Here is a 17660-nt window from a genome sequence, read left to right on the forward strand (position 1 = left end):
TGCCGAAGTCTGTTGTCCATCCTGTTCTATAATTGCTTGAGGATGAGTGATGGAGAGTAAACATGTGTTGCACCCAACCCTGACATCTACGGCATGTTTGTACTGTACGTCTGTGGACGGTATAATGTTGATGAAGTCACCGCTCTATTTGTCCTTGGGTGGATTTTGGCAGCTTTGTTGATTCTCCCTGGAAACTCGGCGTTTAATGCTGCAATAACTCGGAGCCACTTTCAACACAAACAAGTATGTGAGGGGTGAAAAATGGTGAAGGTTTTCCTTCATAAAAGCAAAGAAAGCCTCTGCACCTTCATGTGCACTCCCTCGGTTTGATGATATCCAGGTGGGGTTATAGAGATCATGGTGACATTTTCACATATGATATACTGTTGCATGACTAAGCACTTTTCACAGCCTGAGGGGAGAATAAAGTCAGTCCGGACATCGTCGTATTAACTAAGCAGAAGTCAGTGAAATCAATGCATGTGTGATGAATCAAGGCCAAACGGTCTTTGTGGATATAATGAGAGGAGGAAGCAGTTTAGTGGGTGGGCCGTGACTACTCTGTCTGGGTGTTCTCAGCGTGGAGCTTTACAGGTTGTAAATGTAATGAACAACGTGCTGTCCGAGCCGCTGTCGTGTCCCATTTCAGATTCCTGATGTGTTGCGGAGATTTGACAGCCCGAGCCGCAGCTCTGTCAAAAACGGGCTGTGTGTAACATGAATCTAATGCAGTTGCCATGTTCACTCCCTCAGGTCTGGTGACTGGCTTTTCTATGACTCCGCCCATCCTCGACGGCTCCAGAGAAGATCTCGTGATTCCAGTCTACGAAACACTCACCATCACATGCAGGTACAGTGTGTGTGAGTGTGTACGTCTTATCAGATAATGAGGACACAAATTGGTTTAAAGCCATTGCTGTGAGGACATGCTAACATTGTGGGGACATTTAGCAGGTCCTCACAACTTTAAAGGGCCTTTTTGAAGGTTAAGACTGTATTTTACTTTACTGTGAGGGTTAGAATTAGATTAGGATAAGGTGTGTAATTTAATCAAACCTAGATGTCCACACTAGGATTGTGGAGCACTGGCCTGGGGGAGTGCCACCTGTAGCAGCCCCCTCACTGATAAAATAATAAGGTAAGTGAGCATAAGATATGGAAGTAGGTTAGGATGGGTTAAAGGTTAGCTTTAGGCAAGGTAAGGGTTGGCATTAAAGAGAGGAATAATAATGGACAGGTACAGGGAAAAATGATGAATTCAAACAGAAAACTCAAATAAAAATGAAAAAGGGTTGAGTAATATTTAATAGTTAAAGGAATACTTCACCGATTTGCATTTAGATTTGTATTACTAGAATAGGGGTAGTACCTTTGAATAATTGTGCTCCCCAACCTCAGTTTCAAGTATTTTACTTGTATTTAAGTACAAGTCTGAGATAGGCCTGCCAGTACTGATAAAATACCTATAATAATTACACAACATTTTATTTATATAGCTCTTAAAGGGTGCTCAAAGATGCATCACATGTATTAAAATGTTATAAAACAAACTGCCAGATTTTCAGGCATTTTTCACAAATTAAAGGTGGCTCTGAAGAGGAGGGTTTTGATGAGTTTTCATGATTTTCATGTGATTTCATTTTATACTTGAATCCAATGACTATTCAGAGGTACATGTTATATTTCATAGTACATTTAGTTAGCAGGAGACTGTTTATTTGCATGTATACAAATCTCAAGTTATAGTTCTATACATTTTCTGACATGTTATAGACCATTTGCTTTGAACTTTTGCTCAGCAGAAATAACAAATCTACATTTTACACAGTATACTTTAGGAAAAAAAAGTATAAATATATGTAGCCTGTAAGTACCAGTAAATCTATTCCTTTAAATCAATCAACACTGTTTTGCCACCGCAGTCTCAGCAGTTCCAGTTCAGCTGGTCCAAACTCAGGTGGCAAAATAAAGATAATGCAGACTTTTCCTTCCTAATCCTAAAATTATAGTCTGACCATCACAACACAGTTGTGGCTCGTGTCCATGATGCTCACTCATGCCGACCTAAGCATGAGGAACAGGATGGTGACGTCACTTCATGATGTCTTTAAAAGGGTTCTCTGAGAGTCACATTAAGTCATGTGTTTGAAGACAGAGTTTGAGCTGTTAGGCGTGTATTTCTTTCGTCTTATCTTTGCTATAAATTATTGATGAACTAATTTCAGTCTAGCTCTGACATTTGGTTTGCCTTGTGTTTTGACTGAACGCTGGTGTTATTAATGAGGCCCCAAAATTACATCTTTTATCCCGGAGGCTTTAAAATCTGCACAACACACGGCGCAAAGCCAATTTGCTGCAAGACAAAAGCGGCATCTATCTTGACCAAGTAGCCGTGGCATATAAAATCACTCATAATAACCACCTTTTATCTCTATGAAAATTCTGCTGCAATGTCCGCTGCGAGCTGTCGTTCCATTCATCGTTTGGTTTCTGTCTTTGGAAAACTGGGGATACTTTGCCCAGCACAGGTCTGAAATGGTTTGCATGTAAAGCTCATATTTTCAGTAAGAATCTCCTAGGAGAGGAAGTCAGTTTCATTTTAGTCAACTCTGTCTTCACAATGTACAATTCTCTCAAATCCAGATAGATGGATCAGACAGACACTATTCACAAGGGCTAGAAAATCACCCACATAATACTTTCATTGCCCTTAGTGGTTTTTCCACTCATCACATTTTGGCACTGTGTCTGAAAAATGTGGATATTTGTAGTTGGCTGAGGCAGGTGGTGAAAGCACAGCTATCAGTTTTCAGGCAGCCATTACTCAACCTCGCTCATAATGCCTCCAGGTTAACATAACTGAATTTATGTGGCAAAGCACAAAGCAAACAAGGGATGTGTGCACGGATAGACACACACGCACACTTAGGCAGAACATGACATCCATTCAACTAATGTGAGTTTCACAGATGCTTTATTAAATTAAAACACTAATAAATTGTATCTATGTAGCCTCAGCTTAATCACAGTCCTCGGCTACTTTTGTTTTAAGCTGCGGTGTGTAGCTTTTTTTTGTTGTTATCATTATTATTAGTATTCTGCCTCTGTTTGGTCTTCGTGGACAGAAAATGATGTAACACTGTTTGTATGCGGTGTCCAGGCTCTGTCAGACTTGTCTGTGTACACTGACAGCGCAAACGTGGGCGCGAGCAAAAGCATTTATCCCGTCAAGCGTCTGAATGACAGTAGAGCTGGTAGAAGGCAGTTCTTAAACTTTATGCCGACTCCTCTTGGTCTTTTCAGTCATACTCCAACCTGTTTGCACAGGCAATGTTGCCTCTGTGTGTCTCGATATAAAATGAATCACTTCCTGTGTGGAGTGTGGAAACGTCTTTGGGTGACACGAGATCTAAACACCACCGTACTGAGCTGATAGCCTAAAGGCCCTGGTATACTTCCGCGTACATGCGTGTCACATTATCTCACTTCACCATCGGGTGGCGGTACAAGTCTGGACGTAGGGAATAGGACGCATTCCTACCAAAGAAGAAGAGAACAATGCTACAGCAAACAACCGTCGGGCAGGGGAGTCGGGGTGTCAACCGATTTGTGGGTTGCCAGGTTGAGGCTCGGATGACTATCCTTGGCGACTACTTCTTCTTCTGTCGAAATAGTTTTTCTGCTTTGTGGGCGGGGCTTAATACTCTACCTACCAGTGAGGCAGAAGTTGACTTGTTGACGCAATTCGCGGGTCCGTGTGCGGAATTATACCAGGGCCTTCAATCAGCATCATTGGACAATGATTTAAATGTAATGGACGTTTTTGTTAATATTACATTACAAAGTTACACTTGAAATAAGTGAGTGAATAACCTCTTAAGTTACAAATATTATTGATTATTTATCTTTCTGTCCTTTTTACCCTGATATGTTTTCAGGGGACAGCGCACTCTGGCCTGGGCCTGGCCTGACAGGACTCTGGCGGGAGTGGAGCTGACTGACCGTCAGACCCAGCTGTCAACGCCCAGGGACCCTAGGCAGACGGTCGTCTTAGTGAGCGAGTGTCCAGGACAGCATGGGTTGCCGTACTGTAAGAGGCTGGTCCTGAACCGAGCGCAGGCCAAAGACACGGGCTACTATCGATGCTATTACAAAGACGTCAAAGCCATCATTGACGGCACCACTGCAGTCAGCGTTTATGCCTTCATCAGGGGTGAGCCAAACACACACACACACACACACACACGCACACACACGCACGAATGCTGATGTAAGCTTACTTAAATTGAAATTGAAATTGAAAACTGAATGGCTCTTTCATCTTGCTGATGAGTCATAAAATCTTGATATTAAGGACTGTTTAAATTCAGAATCCCATGCATGAAATCAAGTTGTCAGGTTGGAAGAAACATCTCGTTTTCTAACCGTGACGTCGCCACAGTATGTTGTGGTGAGTCTGCACTTTGTGAGCTCTTAACTTGTTTTGGGATTAAAGTGAGCATGTTTCATCTCCCATTGGCTCAGCTCTGAACAATTTAGTCTGTCGTTTCTCTTTTCCTTGGGAGCCTCGGAAAGAAGCCGACCTCCTGATTAAATATGACTCCAATATCAAAACATGCCCCTGTGTTATTAGACCTGGAAGTTGTTGACTTTGCCTTAGCTACACACTGGGAGCTGGCAGGACTGAAGTTTAGGAAATTAAAGATGCAAAGCCTCTGATAAAGACAGGAATGAGCACTGTTTTAATTAGAGAAAGGATATGTTATTCCATTATAAACATTGGAATATAGCAGCATCTCTCTTTTAAATCGCCTCGTGAGGATTTTTATATGAATTGTCAGAGTTTCAAATCTGATTATAGAGCTGCAAAATAAAACGGGTTCTTGCAGCCAATCTTTTCTCTCCTGGTTTCATGGTGTGTCACATGTAAAGATCCAGAAGCGCCACTCCTGTTCCTTCGATTTTCAGCTGTCTGCAGGACTTAAGTGCAGCCTCCGTGTGTGTTGCTGTAAGTGCACAGAGAGACAGATGGCTGTCATGTAGGGGAATCTCTCCGGCCACTCCAGTCATGTGAAAAGTCAGTTTAACCCCACAGACAAGGTGCAAAAACAGTTTCCACAGAACCAACCAGGGGGCTAATCAGAAGCAGATGAAATCACAGCCCCAAATTAAACCCAGCGTGTGGGGAGATTAGAGGGGATCCAGGCATTTGGATTCAGTTATACTGGCAGACGTCAGCCCTTTGTGCTCTAAACACACATACACACATGTACACTAAGGCCCTGGATTTATTACTGTATTGTAAGCAATTGCATGCATCCTGGGTTACATGCAGACACACAAAGGCACATGTAAATATGTAATATTATGGCCTCACATACATTTTCATATCTAATCTCCCTCTCTCTACAATGGGACGACGGTAGCTCAGGCGTAGAGCAACTCGAAGGTTGTGGGTTTGATTCCTGGCTCCGCTAGTCTACATGCCGATGTGAATGGGTGAATGGCAAAAACTGTAGTGTAAAGCAGCTTTGAGTGGTCATCGAGACTAGAAAAGTACTATATAAATACAGACTATTTACCATTTACTATAACCAAAACCAGTAAAGACCTAAACCTAACCTTAACCTGACCACAATTAAAATCTCAGCCCTGAACTTAACCAGTTCTTTAGGAATGAGGTTCTGCCTCATTAGGATCAAGTTTGGTCCCCATGAGGACTACTGGTCCTGATATTGAACCCAGAAAAGGTCCAAAATAGCTACACACACACTTCTTGCCCTACAAAAACTGTAAAAATGGAAACTGAGAGCACAGTTGAGTATTATTTCTTTTAGTATCAGGAGTACGCGCACAAACGCCCTCTCGCAGCAGCTTCAAATGAATCTGAGAAAAAGTACGAGAACAATAGACTGTAGTCACGTAACATCTATGCAGCGTGTGCTCGCGCTGTGGGTGTATAAGGTTTTGTAAATGGAAATTGGTGAGCATTTTCTGTGATGTTTTTCATATCCCTGTTCAACAGAATCCGTGTGACTCTGTGTGACAGGATGAAACACAGCAGACACATTTCCTCTGCCGTCTTAGAGTCAAACTGCAAAGCTATTTAGAGGAGGATTAAAGCCCTCGGCTGCCTGTTTCTCTGCCGACATGTAATTTAGTTTGTGGGGACACTAGAGAGAGCTGCTGGAGCTACATGATAGTTGTGATAAAGCCTACATTTGGGGTCATTATCAGGCTGTGAAATGTCTACTTTCATAAAGTTACCTCCGTAATAGCTGCGATTATCCCTGTTACTGTCGGGGCAACCCTTTATCGGCTCCCTGCTTCTATCTGCATCCAGACCCAGAGCAGCCTTTCCTCAGGAGAGACAGCCACAGCAAGGGCCATGGAAATGCCCTGGAGACCATCTTAATCACTCGCTTCTCCACACACGTCATAGTGCCATGTCTGGTCACAGTGCCGGATCTGAACGTCACTCTCCACGCGGTTTGTGCACACACCACAGTCTCCTCTGATTCTCCAGTTTAAGCCGTCAGGTGATGCTGAATAATCTTTTTTTTTTTTGTCATCTCAGTATCCCACGCCTCTGGAGGGGAGCGGGATGACATGGGACAACAAGCGAGGCTGGTCCATTCCCAGACAAATCATAGACAGTGCGCCGATGCTCATCGGCGTCACGTGTGTTGCTACTCTTGGAGGCAAAGAGCATCAATCTGCCGACTACCTGATCCACACTACAGGTAAAAAAAAAAAAATTCATATCTGTGTTATTTTCTCCCGTTATCTTATTTGTTGATTAATGCAACAGTTGTGTGTGTGTGCAAAGACATTGTTCGTTTGTGTGGAAGCTTCCACTTCAAAATGCAAAACACACACTCTAGCTCAGGGTTGTCAAACTCTGATGACCTGGGGGCCAATGAGTGTCGGCTCTGATCAGGAGGGGGCCAGAAGAGAAAAACAACTATTCAGTAAATTCAAGTAAAAGTGCTTGTTTTGATGAATAAAACACATGTATAATGCAAAACAAATGTGGCCCGTGTGCCACCAGTTTGACACCTCTGCTCTAGCTGGTTTGTCCATTTGGGCTATAGAGCCCAAGTCTTTATATACTTATACAAACAAGCTTATGGGTTGTATTCTTCTTGCTTCTTTGGCAAAATGTTTGCTCTTTTAATGACGATAATAAAGCTCTACTCCCACCATGTTCAATTTCTGCCAGTAAATGCACTGGACCTTCAAAAGCGATGCCTTTTATGTGTGGATGTGTGAGTGCAATTAAATAAAAACGAGAGGAAGAGAAGTTATAATTCAATTTCACAGTCACTTCTCAGTTTTTGGGGGGGCGAAAAGCAAATCATGCCCACTGCTGCTGACCTAAAGCTGCATCAGGCAGAGTGAGTCTTTACTCTGAAAGCTAATGAAGCATTTAAACAATCAGGCAGTCACACTCAGTTGCTCAGACATCAGCAGCATGTGTTTTTCTTTCACCCCCTCTCATCTCCAGGTGGCTTGAATATCAGACCGTGGTTGCTATCCAAAGCTCCCCTGCCTTTTCTGTCTCATCTTGAATTGAGACTCTGGCGTAGTTCGTTTTAATTCCCTCCACTAATAAGATCATTTAGCACATGAATGCAAACAGTTCTCACTTGTGACGGACAAACTTTTTCTAAAAGTGGGACGGTTCTTCTGGTCCAAAGGAAAGTCATTTCCTTTAGTACAGCAAGAAAGGAAAAACTGCTGACAATGTCACCATGACCTCTTTTACTGTCTCCCTCCCTCCCTCCCTCTGTCCTTCTGTCTCACTATTTCTCCCCTCACCCTTTTTTATTTTTCCCTCCTGGACAGGAAGTCAGGTTTACGATGTCAAGCTGTTTCCTGAGGAGCCAGTGGAGCTGATAGTCGGGGAGGCTCTCACCCTGAACTGCACAGCGGTGGTGGAGTTCAACGCCGGAGTGGACATTCAATGGTCTTACCCTGGCAAACAGGTACAGAGTGTAGCAGCAGCAGTTGTTCACCCATAAACTAAACCAAAGCCTGACTTTAGAGGTTGTTTTAAGACGACTCGATTTCCTCTCGCCAGACGAACAGTTGGGCGGACACCAAACCTCACCGTGAAGCTCTTTCTCATGCCACAGAGGCTGTCAGTGTCCTGACCATCCACAGTGTTAATGTCACAGACACCGGCCCATACATCTGCAACGTGACCAGCACCGACACGACACACACCCAGCAGACTCAGGTCATAGTTCACGGTAAGCGCTAGCTGGGTACAGTTTGCATTCACTTTCAGATCTGTCCGTTAGTCGAAATGTCATATTAAACCTGTTCAATGTTTTACTCCTGAGAAAACACAGACGCAGGACCACACACATGGCGTTTGATCAAGCGGTTTCAGGGACGAGTTTCCAGGGATTTGGGATCTCACAGAAACTTGCATGAATTAACGTGACTTCAGAATAAATCTAAATCTTATACTTTATTAATCAGAGAAATTATTTCTCTGCATTTGACCCATCCTAGAATTAGGAGCAGTGTGGGCTGCCACACTGAGTAGCGCCCGGGGAGCAAGACATGGAACATGGAACAGCAATGACCAGATCAGGACTGAAATCTGGCCAATTATTATAGTGTGGGCCAGGATTAACCATATCTGTTATTAACTGCACAAGTAGTTCTGTGACACAGTATGTTGAAGAATCTGAGCTAAATGCTAAAATCAGAATGCTGACAGAGTTCAATCAAAGTCAAGTCAATGCTAGTTAGCATTAAACCAAAATGGAAACATCATCAACTTTCATTGAAACCCTATGAAAGAGTTAATGAGATATTGCTGTTTCACGTGGTGACATGAACCGCACAGACTAACTCAGTCATGCTAACTTCTCTCAGAGAGACCATTCATCAGCCTGGACTACAGGTCTGGGCCAGTGGTGGAGGTAACCGCTGGCCAGAAGTCGTTCAAACTACGCGTAAACGTGTCCGCCTTCCCCACTCCTGAAACACAATGGTAAGATGAGACCGTCCTGTGTGTCCATTCAGTGTAATTAGCCCTATCCAAAAGCATAATTAGGCTGTGTGTGTGTGTGTGTGTGTGTGTGTCCAGGTATAAAGATGGAAAGGTGATAAACCAGCGCCCGGAGTTCAAAATAAAAAGGATGAGGATGCACCTTAACCATGTTTTGGAGATCAAGGACGTTTGTCAGGAGGATTCTGGACTTTACACGGTGGCGCTGAGAAACAATGCTGCCGCTCTGGAGAGGAGACTCAACATCACGCTCGTTGTCAACGGTAACTTCTGGCCTGACTCACGCCAAACGTTTGTGTGTCTTATGTATAAAATTAGCTGAGGTAATCCTTTACATTGTTCCGGCAGCACGAGGTAATGAACAGTAATCCTGCATTATAAACACCAGAAAATATTGAATAGTTAAGATAATTAAAATGGAAGAACATGTACAGTTTAGACCAGAATATAGTGTATACATCCTGAGCATACAGTATAAACATTGCACTGATATAAATATGATTATTGGAGTAGCATGTGCTTCATAATAAAATGTTAAATGTGCAGCATTTAACGATCCTGTAAAAGTAAATGCTCATACAGTGGAGCTGATACCAGCACAACAATGGAATACGGTATCTATGCAATTGGTTTAATCATGGAAAGGCATGTTAAGTATGTATACTGATGTTCTATTGTGAGGTGGATCAGGCCAATCTATCCCAGGATTCATTGTTGTGCAACGGCGATGACGCCTGTGAACGAACAGCCGCTGCTTTAATGAGCTGCATTGTGTAGACAATGGACGCAGCCCCTGAAAAGGTCCACGTCTGCCGTCACCCACATTCACTTTTTGTTTGTCCAAGAAAAGAAATCCCATGTCTTATTTTTCACTCGAGCCGATGCTCTTTTGTAGCATCTTCAATAACTGACCTTTTTGTTTCAAAGAAAATGACATCAAAAGAACAAAGACATCTCCATGCGCGTTACCTTTTGACACTGACTGCGCCTTTAACACATCAAACACAATAAGTGTTATGTGCTGCTGGTACTCCTAGCCAGGTTTTCCCCAAAGAATTGTTGGAAAGTCTTACGACGTGAAGTTTTAGCTGTTACTAACAAGAAGAAATGACACGAGCTATGATGCACGAAACCATCGCTGTCACATTTTTTACATGTTTTATCTCTCTGTTTCCTTCTTCCTCTGTTGTATTCATTGTTAGCTTTCAGCTAATGTCACTCCATCCCAGTCTGTGCTTGGTTTTTACATGTGGTTTTTATGGTAATTTCACTCACGCTGTTGCAGGAAGCCGGCGTCTTTGTCGCCAGAAAGGGGAAAAAGTGGGAAAAAACACCCATAGTTTCCATTTTTTGCATGCCAAGACAAAAAAAATTCACATTTTTTTATGTAAAACATGCACTAAATTGTAAATAGCTGCCAGATATTGAAAGTTATTCTGGAAAAATGGGCAATAGTACTTACTCACAGGACATTTTGTGGCCCTTTATGTCTTTGAAAATTTCACACTTAGCAACTGCTGACTGTCAATCATGAGCTGATCAGGGTTGATGAGCTGTAACTTTGAGCGGATTATCAGGTTGCAAAATCATGTGGTGTGAACTAGGCTCATATTGTAGAGTAAACTGGGATCAGGCTGTGACCCTGAGTGTCATAGACGGCGCTGCAGATGAATTGACTGCATCTCCTCGTCCCCAGTGGCCCCGCAGATTCACGAGAAAGAAGTGGCAGAGCCGTCCAGTCCTTACCCCAGCGGCAGTAGCCAGATTCTAACGTGCACTGCCTACGGTCTCCCTTCTCCCAACATCAGCTGGCAGTGGAGGACGTGGGGCCCGTGTGTACCCAACAACACCCAAAGCAGACAGTAAGAAACACTTCTCACACCCACACACGCAGACACAGGTTGGTGTGTGTGTTTTTTGTGTAACCACTCACGTGGGAGGTTTGATCAAACGGGACAGAGAGAGATAAGAAGAGTGGGATGTGATGTGTGTGAAACATGGTGGGCCAAACAACAAACAGAGGTCGGCATGAAATGAGCGGCTCTGGGCGGGGGGAAGAAGAGAGGGAGGAGACGAGGAGGACAGATGAGGACAAGAGAGAGAAGTGGAGGTGGATGAAAAGGAGGATACAAAAGATTAAGAGGACAAGGTGGAGAAGTAAATAGAGGAAAGTGTGTTTGAGGTCAAACATGCTCACAGTATTGTGCCCATTCCAGAAATTTGATCTGGTTCAGCTCTCTCACCTTTACACAGACACACACACACACACACTCAGTGACTTATTGTGCGGCTTCGCCCTTGGCTTTTTCTCACTTTACTTTCTGTGGATATGAAGTAGATTTCAGTTGATTCTTATTATCCTTTAAGGCCGTGTGTGCTGCGACCTCTGCCACAGAATATTCCTCTAATATTCAACTGCTTCCTCCATCTTCCTTCAAGGCTTAATTCCTTTAGTTATTGCTGTTTTCTTGACCTTTTCTAGCCATGCATCACAAGCGCACAAACACGGCGCCCATCCTGTTCTTACAGACAGCACACACACACACACACACACACACACACAACAGTGGTCCAGTCCGGTCCAGTCCATTGGTGCCATTGTCTGCATGGACATCTAATAATGACATTTCATGGGCGTTGACTGAGGCACAGCTGTACTGACCTTTTCTTGTTTATATGAATTGAATTTTATCTGGTAATCTAATGGTCAAAACATGAAGTTTAGGACTTTTGCAAAAACAAAACTATCCACAACTCAGTCTGGCAAAGTTCTCAGATCGAGACCAAATCAATCAAGTCGATTATGGTCTGTTTTTACAGATATTCAGTGTATTTTATTCTCTTCAGTTCAGAGCATTATTGTCCCTCAAGTGGAGATTTGTATTGCATTTGGCAATACAAAATGTATTTTATTATTTTTTTGAAAACACAAAAAAACAGGACATAACGACATATAAACACACACAGCCTAACAAAATTGAACTTAAAATAACCCTGATCTAATTTAAAGGTTATAAGAACTGTCAATAAAGTGCAATTAAAACAACCCCAGTGCTCTTAAGAACTGTACAACTTGTAAGCATTTTGAATTTAACTGAATTCATTCAGAAGTGGAGCTTCACAACTCCTAAGTCTATCAAAGTACCTGAACCTAACCACATTCATAACCTCACAGTGGTTTTCATCATCTTGAGTGAACTCAATGTTTTTGTTTGGTTTACTACTCTCACCCAATGAGGACAATGTATCATGTTTCACATTACACGGACCCATTTGAGGACAACATGACATCATGGCTGGTTTTCAGGATGAGCTTTTAGGAATAGTTCTAATGTTCATTAAATGCAATCACTTGCTGATGATCCGTAAATGAAAATTGAAGCGACAGCTCAGAAAGGGGGGGGGGGGGGGGGGGGGGGACAGAGGACAGAAAAAACTACCCCTGCTAAAATAAAATCCAACGACCAGGAACACGTAGAATCCAAAAACAGATTTTTCAAAATGACTCGAGAGCAGCTTGCATTTTTTGTATGAATTCAGGTTTGCCTTGTATTGACACTACAATAAAACGTTTTAATGTACAGTATATGTGTACATTTAAAAAACTGCTGTTTTTACTGTCTGTAATGTACTGACAGTTTTTTTCTGACTGGGAAGTGAAGTTTGTGTTGCTTTATAAACTGTCCTCTCCCTGATTTTACATCACATAGCACCACAGGAGTTATTTATTTAAGGCAAGGAACAATGCATATTAATGAACATTAAAATGTAAATATGCCAGGCTGGAGCCTGAGGCTGATTTCTTCCTGTAGTCCCAATTGGCAGGTTGATGTTACAAGGGATAAACATGAAATTACATTCAGGGAATCAACAACAAAAGGGCATGAAAGCGCACAGAAATACAAAAGTTACATAAAGGAGGAAAGCTGATGATTCACTGTTAATTCATCCATCACTAAGCTTAAATGTGTTATTGATGTTGATGTTTCACTCAGCAGCTAAAAATGTTGATTTTTCTCTATGGACTCTGGAGTAAGAAAACGTTCCACCTGCACCTTTTGTTAAGTGGTTAAAATGTGTTCATATACTGTGTCTGTACAATTTACTGGATGTATTTATGGTGTAGTGAAACTGGCCCTGGTTAGTAAATATGGCTTTGCATTTCCAAAAGAAAATGCAAAAGGACATTTAATTTTATGTTTCATCAGTTCACATTTGAGGGTCTTCATAATAGCGACTGACGCTGTAGTTTTTCCATCAGTTGCCAGGACACAACATAATTGCCTTGGCTTTGGGATGCACCCTGACGCTCCGATGTGAAATGCAATCCAGAGCGTGGAGAGAGAAAAAAAAAAAAAAAAAGAAACTCATAAAACCTCAGGACGTCTGATCCTCATTCCCACTGCCCACTCTGTGCCGCGCATGTTGATGAGAGGACATGTCATGAACATGTCTGTGTTTGTCCCCAGGGTTCGAGGAGACAGGAAAGCCCATAGTGACAGGATCGCCGACTGTCAGAACTGGCAGGACATTAACTCGGAAATCGCCATGAATGAAATCGACGACGTTGAGACAGCTGTGGAAGTGGTGGATGGGCGACAAAAGGTTGATCCCGTTGCTCTTTGGAAAAATTCACTTTTACACATTTAGAAGTCAATCGTATTATAATATGAACGTGTGACTGTCGGATTTATGATTAAAGCATAACCTGCGAAGGAAGAAATGTATGTAAAGGGACTTATCCATGGACGGTGATGTGATTTTTATGTAAGCGTCCCAAATTTTTGAGCTCCAGAACCAAATTTGTCAATCAAGAACCATTTCCACAGTGGAAATATTTAGAGCAGTCTTCCTCTGCAGACTTCCTGTGGGGATCGCTTATAAACAAACCCAGAATCACATGCCAAGCGCACATTTGAGTACACACGCCTGCGCATGTACTGTATAAACCTCAACAAGAAGAGGAAATTATTACACACACACACACACACACACACACACATACGCTAAGTAACTTTGCCTCTGGTCGTCCTGTCGGCGCGGGGCCTGCTTTGTCTCAGCGGCACAGAGACTTACATGACAGCAGAGTGCACTTGCTTTTAAGATATGCTCGTTTCTCTTCCTGATGAATTAATGTCCACCTTCTCCACCTCACAGATAGTGAGCAGGCTTCAGATCCGCAACGCCACCGTATCTGTCATGTACAAGTGTTCCGCTGAAAACAAGGTCGGCAAAGATGAGCGGCTGATTTACTTCTACGTAACCAGTGAGTGTGTTATTTCACCCGTGGGCTGATTAACGTGACGACCTAACAGAGTGTGTCGGCTCCATCAGAGCCCCCTCTAATGCATGTATTTGTCTAGATTTGAGGAATTTGCCTTCATCCCATGTAACAATGGAGGGAAATAGAATTTGATTCTTGGTGTTCACAGCTTTAGAAAATTAGATTTAGAAAGAACAGAGGCAGCATTACTCTCCGTCAAAGAACCTGGGTTGGTTATTCCATGGGCCTCCTGTGCACAAGCTGAGGGCCGGCACCTACAAGCAACAGCCCCTGTTATGTTTATATATTAAAGGTCCAGTCTGTGATATTTAAGAGCATTTAGGTACCTTAGTTGCTTTAAAGAGGCCATCTTGTGCTACCATGTTTCTAAAGAGGCATGAATTGTTTTTAACTAAAGGCAAACCTTTACAAATTCAAGTGCTGACAAAATAAAACATGCAAACACATAATGTATCAGTCAAAATGGGTCAAAGGTCACAAATGCTTTAACTTTCTCACTCACTCAGGGACCTTAATCAATGCCAATTGATGTCCTCATCGCTCACATGTCCTCATCGCTCACCTGTCCTAATCACTCACCTGTCTTCATCACTCACCTGTCCTCATCCCTTACCTGTCCTCATCACTCACTAATCTGTCCTCATCCCTCACTGCCAAAGTTTCCAGTGTGTGAATGTAGAAAAGTACATTACTTCCAAAAAGACATATTCAAGTAAAAGCAAAATTACAAATTAAAAAAATTACTTTAAAAGTACACACAACGAAAAAACTACTCAATTACAGTAACATGAGTAATTTCCACCTCTGGAAGCCACCATAATTCAATGACATGCAAGTCTGCAGTCCCACCATTAAATGTCACTAATTCTTACAAACTGGACCTTAAATGATCAAAGTCTGAGCTTAGTTCCACCCTACATTTGTTCATTCATTTTCCTGATTCAGTAAAACAGTCTGCCTACATTAAACTTAACAAGTTACCAAGCAGTTAATATTTGTAGAGGATCTAGTCTGTTTGTCCTGTCAACAACACAATGATTTCAACCAACAGCAGAATACTGGACTCAGAAAATCACACGAAAACAGCTGTGAACACCAAAACGAGGAGGGAGCTCCGGTAATTTGGAGCTCTACGCATGGCATTAATGACTCATTTATGACAATTATGTGGACCTGACTAAAACTGTAGTGATGCAACCGGCACTGAATGTTGTTGTTGATGTTTAAAAATGTTTGTGAGCACCACAAATAAAAAGTTATTGCTATATATTCAAGTGAGGTTGCAGGATTGCAATTATCAGGCTAAGAATAGGAAAGGAGTTAAGGGGGGTTGGTGTTAATGTTTCATTAATGTACCCGTCATACGAGGCTACATTTCACCTGCTCCTCCCTGTGTCTTCACAGCCATCCCTGAGGGCTTCAGTGTGGACGTCCGGCCCTCTGAGAATCTCCTGGAGCAGGAGAAAGTGTCCCTGTGCTGCAGCGCTGACAATTACACCTACGAGCAGCTGCGGTGGTATCGCCTTGACCCGCGCGCCCTGAAGGACGAGCAAGGCAAACCGCGGGAGCTGGACTGCAGGAGCGTGCATCGCTACGCCGACATGCTTGACGGACAGCTCTCCTTCCAGGAGCCATCTAACAGCTGGGTCCTTGACTTCACCATCGCCTCGGTGCAGCTCCAGGACGAGGGTCATTATGTGTGCGAAGCTCAGAGTCGACGCATCGGGGAGAAACAGTGTCTGTTCAGATACATCTCAGTCAAAGGTGAGAGATAAAGGAGATGAACACCTCAGACAAAGACATACACTCTTAGCCTGGAGCAGCAAGCAGTCAGTACTACCACAGTTATTAATATCGAAGAGCTCAACCTTTTGCACTGGGAACATGAGATGGAGCCGAGTCTTGACATGCTGGTGGATCAGGGAACACTTACAGAGTGCCCACGCAGCCCACTAGGCACATCCACACATAATGGCGAGAGTACCTTAGTGACTGCACAGCATCCGTGTGGAAGTACAGAGCTGAGACGCTGCAGGGTTTGAAAAACACAAACAAATCCATTTTTCATCCATGTTGTGCTTGATGTAACCTTGCATCAGTGCCTTGAGGAGAGATGTTTATTTTAATGGGAGTTTTTGACGTTTGCTCTTTCCTCCGTCCTGCGAGACCTTTCAGTAAATACCATTTACATTACCCGGGCTTGAGTTGATTGTGTGCTGATCACACAAATGCAGACAAGTGACAGATATGTTTCCCCCCCCTCTGCCTCTCCCTCTCCCGCTCTGTCTCCTGTTTTCCTGTGTTTTTGTATGCAGCCCTGGAGGCGCCGCGGTACAAGCGCAGTCTCACCAACCAGACGGTGAACGTGACGGAGTCTCTGCGGATGGAGTGCGACGTGGAAGGCAGACCTCTGCCCCACCTCTCCTGGTTCAAAGACAACCATCCTCTCCACCAAATGTCAGGTGTGAAAATACACCTACACCAGGCAATACTTGTTTTCACAACAGTGCACCTGCCGAGCCAGTAGCTCCAAACACACACAGGTATGGGCAGCTATACTTCTAAAGACACTGCATTGAACCTAACCCACAATGCAAATGGGCAGTCTGTGACCAGGTGGGAAGGGAACTACTCAGGTGCTACTCTTAATTCTAGGAAGGTTTCTAGCAGAGGATTGGTTAAATGCAGAGAAGGAACTTCCCCCCGCGGGACTGATAAAAGGTGTCATTTATTTTTATTTAAATCTTAGCCCCAAAGATTTGAGCTAGGACTAGGTTTTCGGTCTCCATGAGGACTACTGGTCCTGACAAGGTCAGAAAATGTCCTGAAGTGGTAAACACGTGCACACACACACATACAACAGCTACTCATGAAGAGGTGCATGCTGGATCTTAATTTGCAGATTTCGCAGGTTCTTTTGTTCAGGTCAGTTTCCAGGAAAGTCTTCTCCATTCTGGCTTTGTATCATTTGTGTAGTAAAACAATAAGTTGTGTTAATATCGACACAAATACTGACAACTTCAAGCAGATGGTACCATTTTTTTCTTTTTTTTTTGTGGCCAAGTTGCATTATGATAAATAGTAATCATACAATTACAGAAACACACACACACGCGCATATACTTACACAAAACCACCCACGCACTCATTGTTATACTTGTGCAACTTGTCCAAACAGACACACACACACACACACAGACAAACACCCTACAGGCTGATGGATTTGGCTCATTAGTTTTCTCAGTGTGCATATCCTCTTACATCTGAAGGAGATGAGGGAGAGGAGGGGTGGGCAGTGTGGGTCTTCTGAGTGACAGCTGTTGCTCTGGGTTCACTCACAGGGGCTCC

General features: G+C 43.1%; 1 protein-coding gene across 2 annotated transcripts in view; it reads left to right on the forward strand.

The window, feature by feature from the left end:
- Positions 1 to 17660, forward strand: part of flt4 (fms related receptor tyrosine kinase 4) — a 53460-nt gene that overhangs the window by 21838 nt on the left and 13962 nt on the right. For both annotated transcript variants that reach the window (XM_058649228.1, XM_058649226.1), the window contains exons 2-14: positions 754 to 850; positions 3939 to 4213; positions 6344 to 6489; positions 6578 to 6743; positions 7849 to 7988; positions 8084 to 8255; positions 8893 to 9010; positions 9107 to 9291; positions 10725 to 10890; positions 13498 to 13633; positions 14186 to 14294; positions 15717 to 16076; positions 16628 to 16774. In XM_058649228.1, the coding sequence (XP_058505211.1) occupies positions 774 to 850; positions 3939 to 4213; positions 6344 to 6489; positions 6578 to 6743; positions 7849 to 7988; positions 8084 to 8255; positions 8893 to 9010; positions 9107 to 9291; positions 10725 to 10890; positions 13498 to 13633; positions 14186 to 14294; positions 15717 to 16076; positions 16628 to 16774 (2197 nt within the window). In that variant the 5' untranslated portion in view covers positions 754 to 773. The remainder of the gene's footprint in view (positions 1 to 753; positions 851 to 3938; positions 4214 to 6343; positions 6490 to 6577; positions 6744 to 7848; positions 7989 to 8083; positions 8256 to 8892; positions 9011 to 9106; positions 9292 to 10724; positions 10891 to 13497; positions 13634 to 14185; positions 14295 to 15716; positions 16077 to 16627; positions 16775 to 17660) is intronic.

This window comes from Solea solea, chromosome 14 (assembly GCF_958295425.1).
Source record: "Solea solea chromosome 14, fSolSol10.1, whole genome shotgun sequence".
Classification (NCBI taxonomy): Eukaryota; Metazoa; Chordata; class Actinopteri; order Pleuronectiformes; family Soleidae; genus Solea; species Solea solea.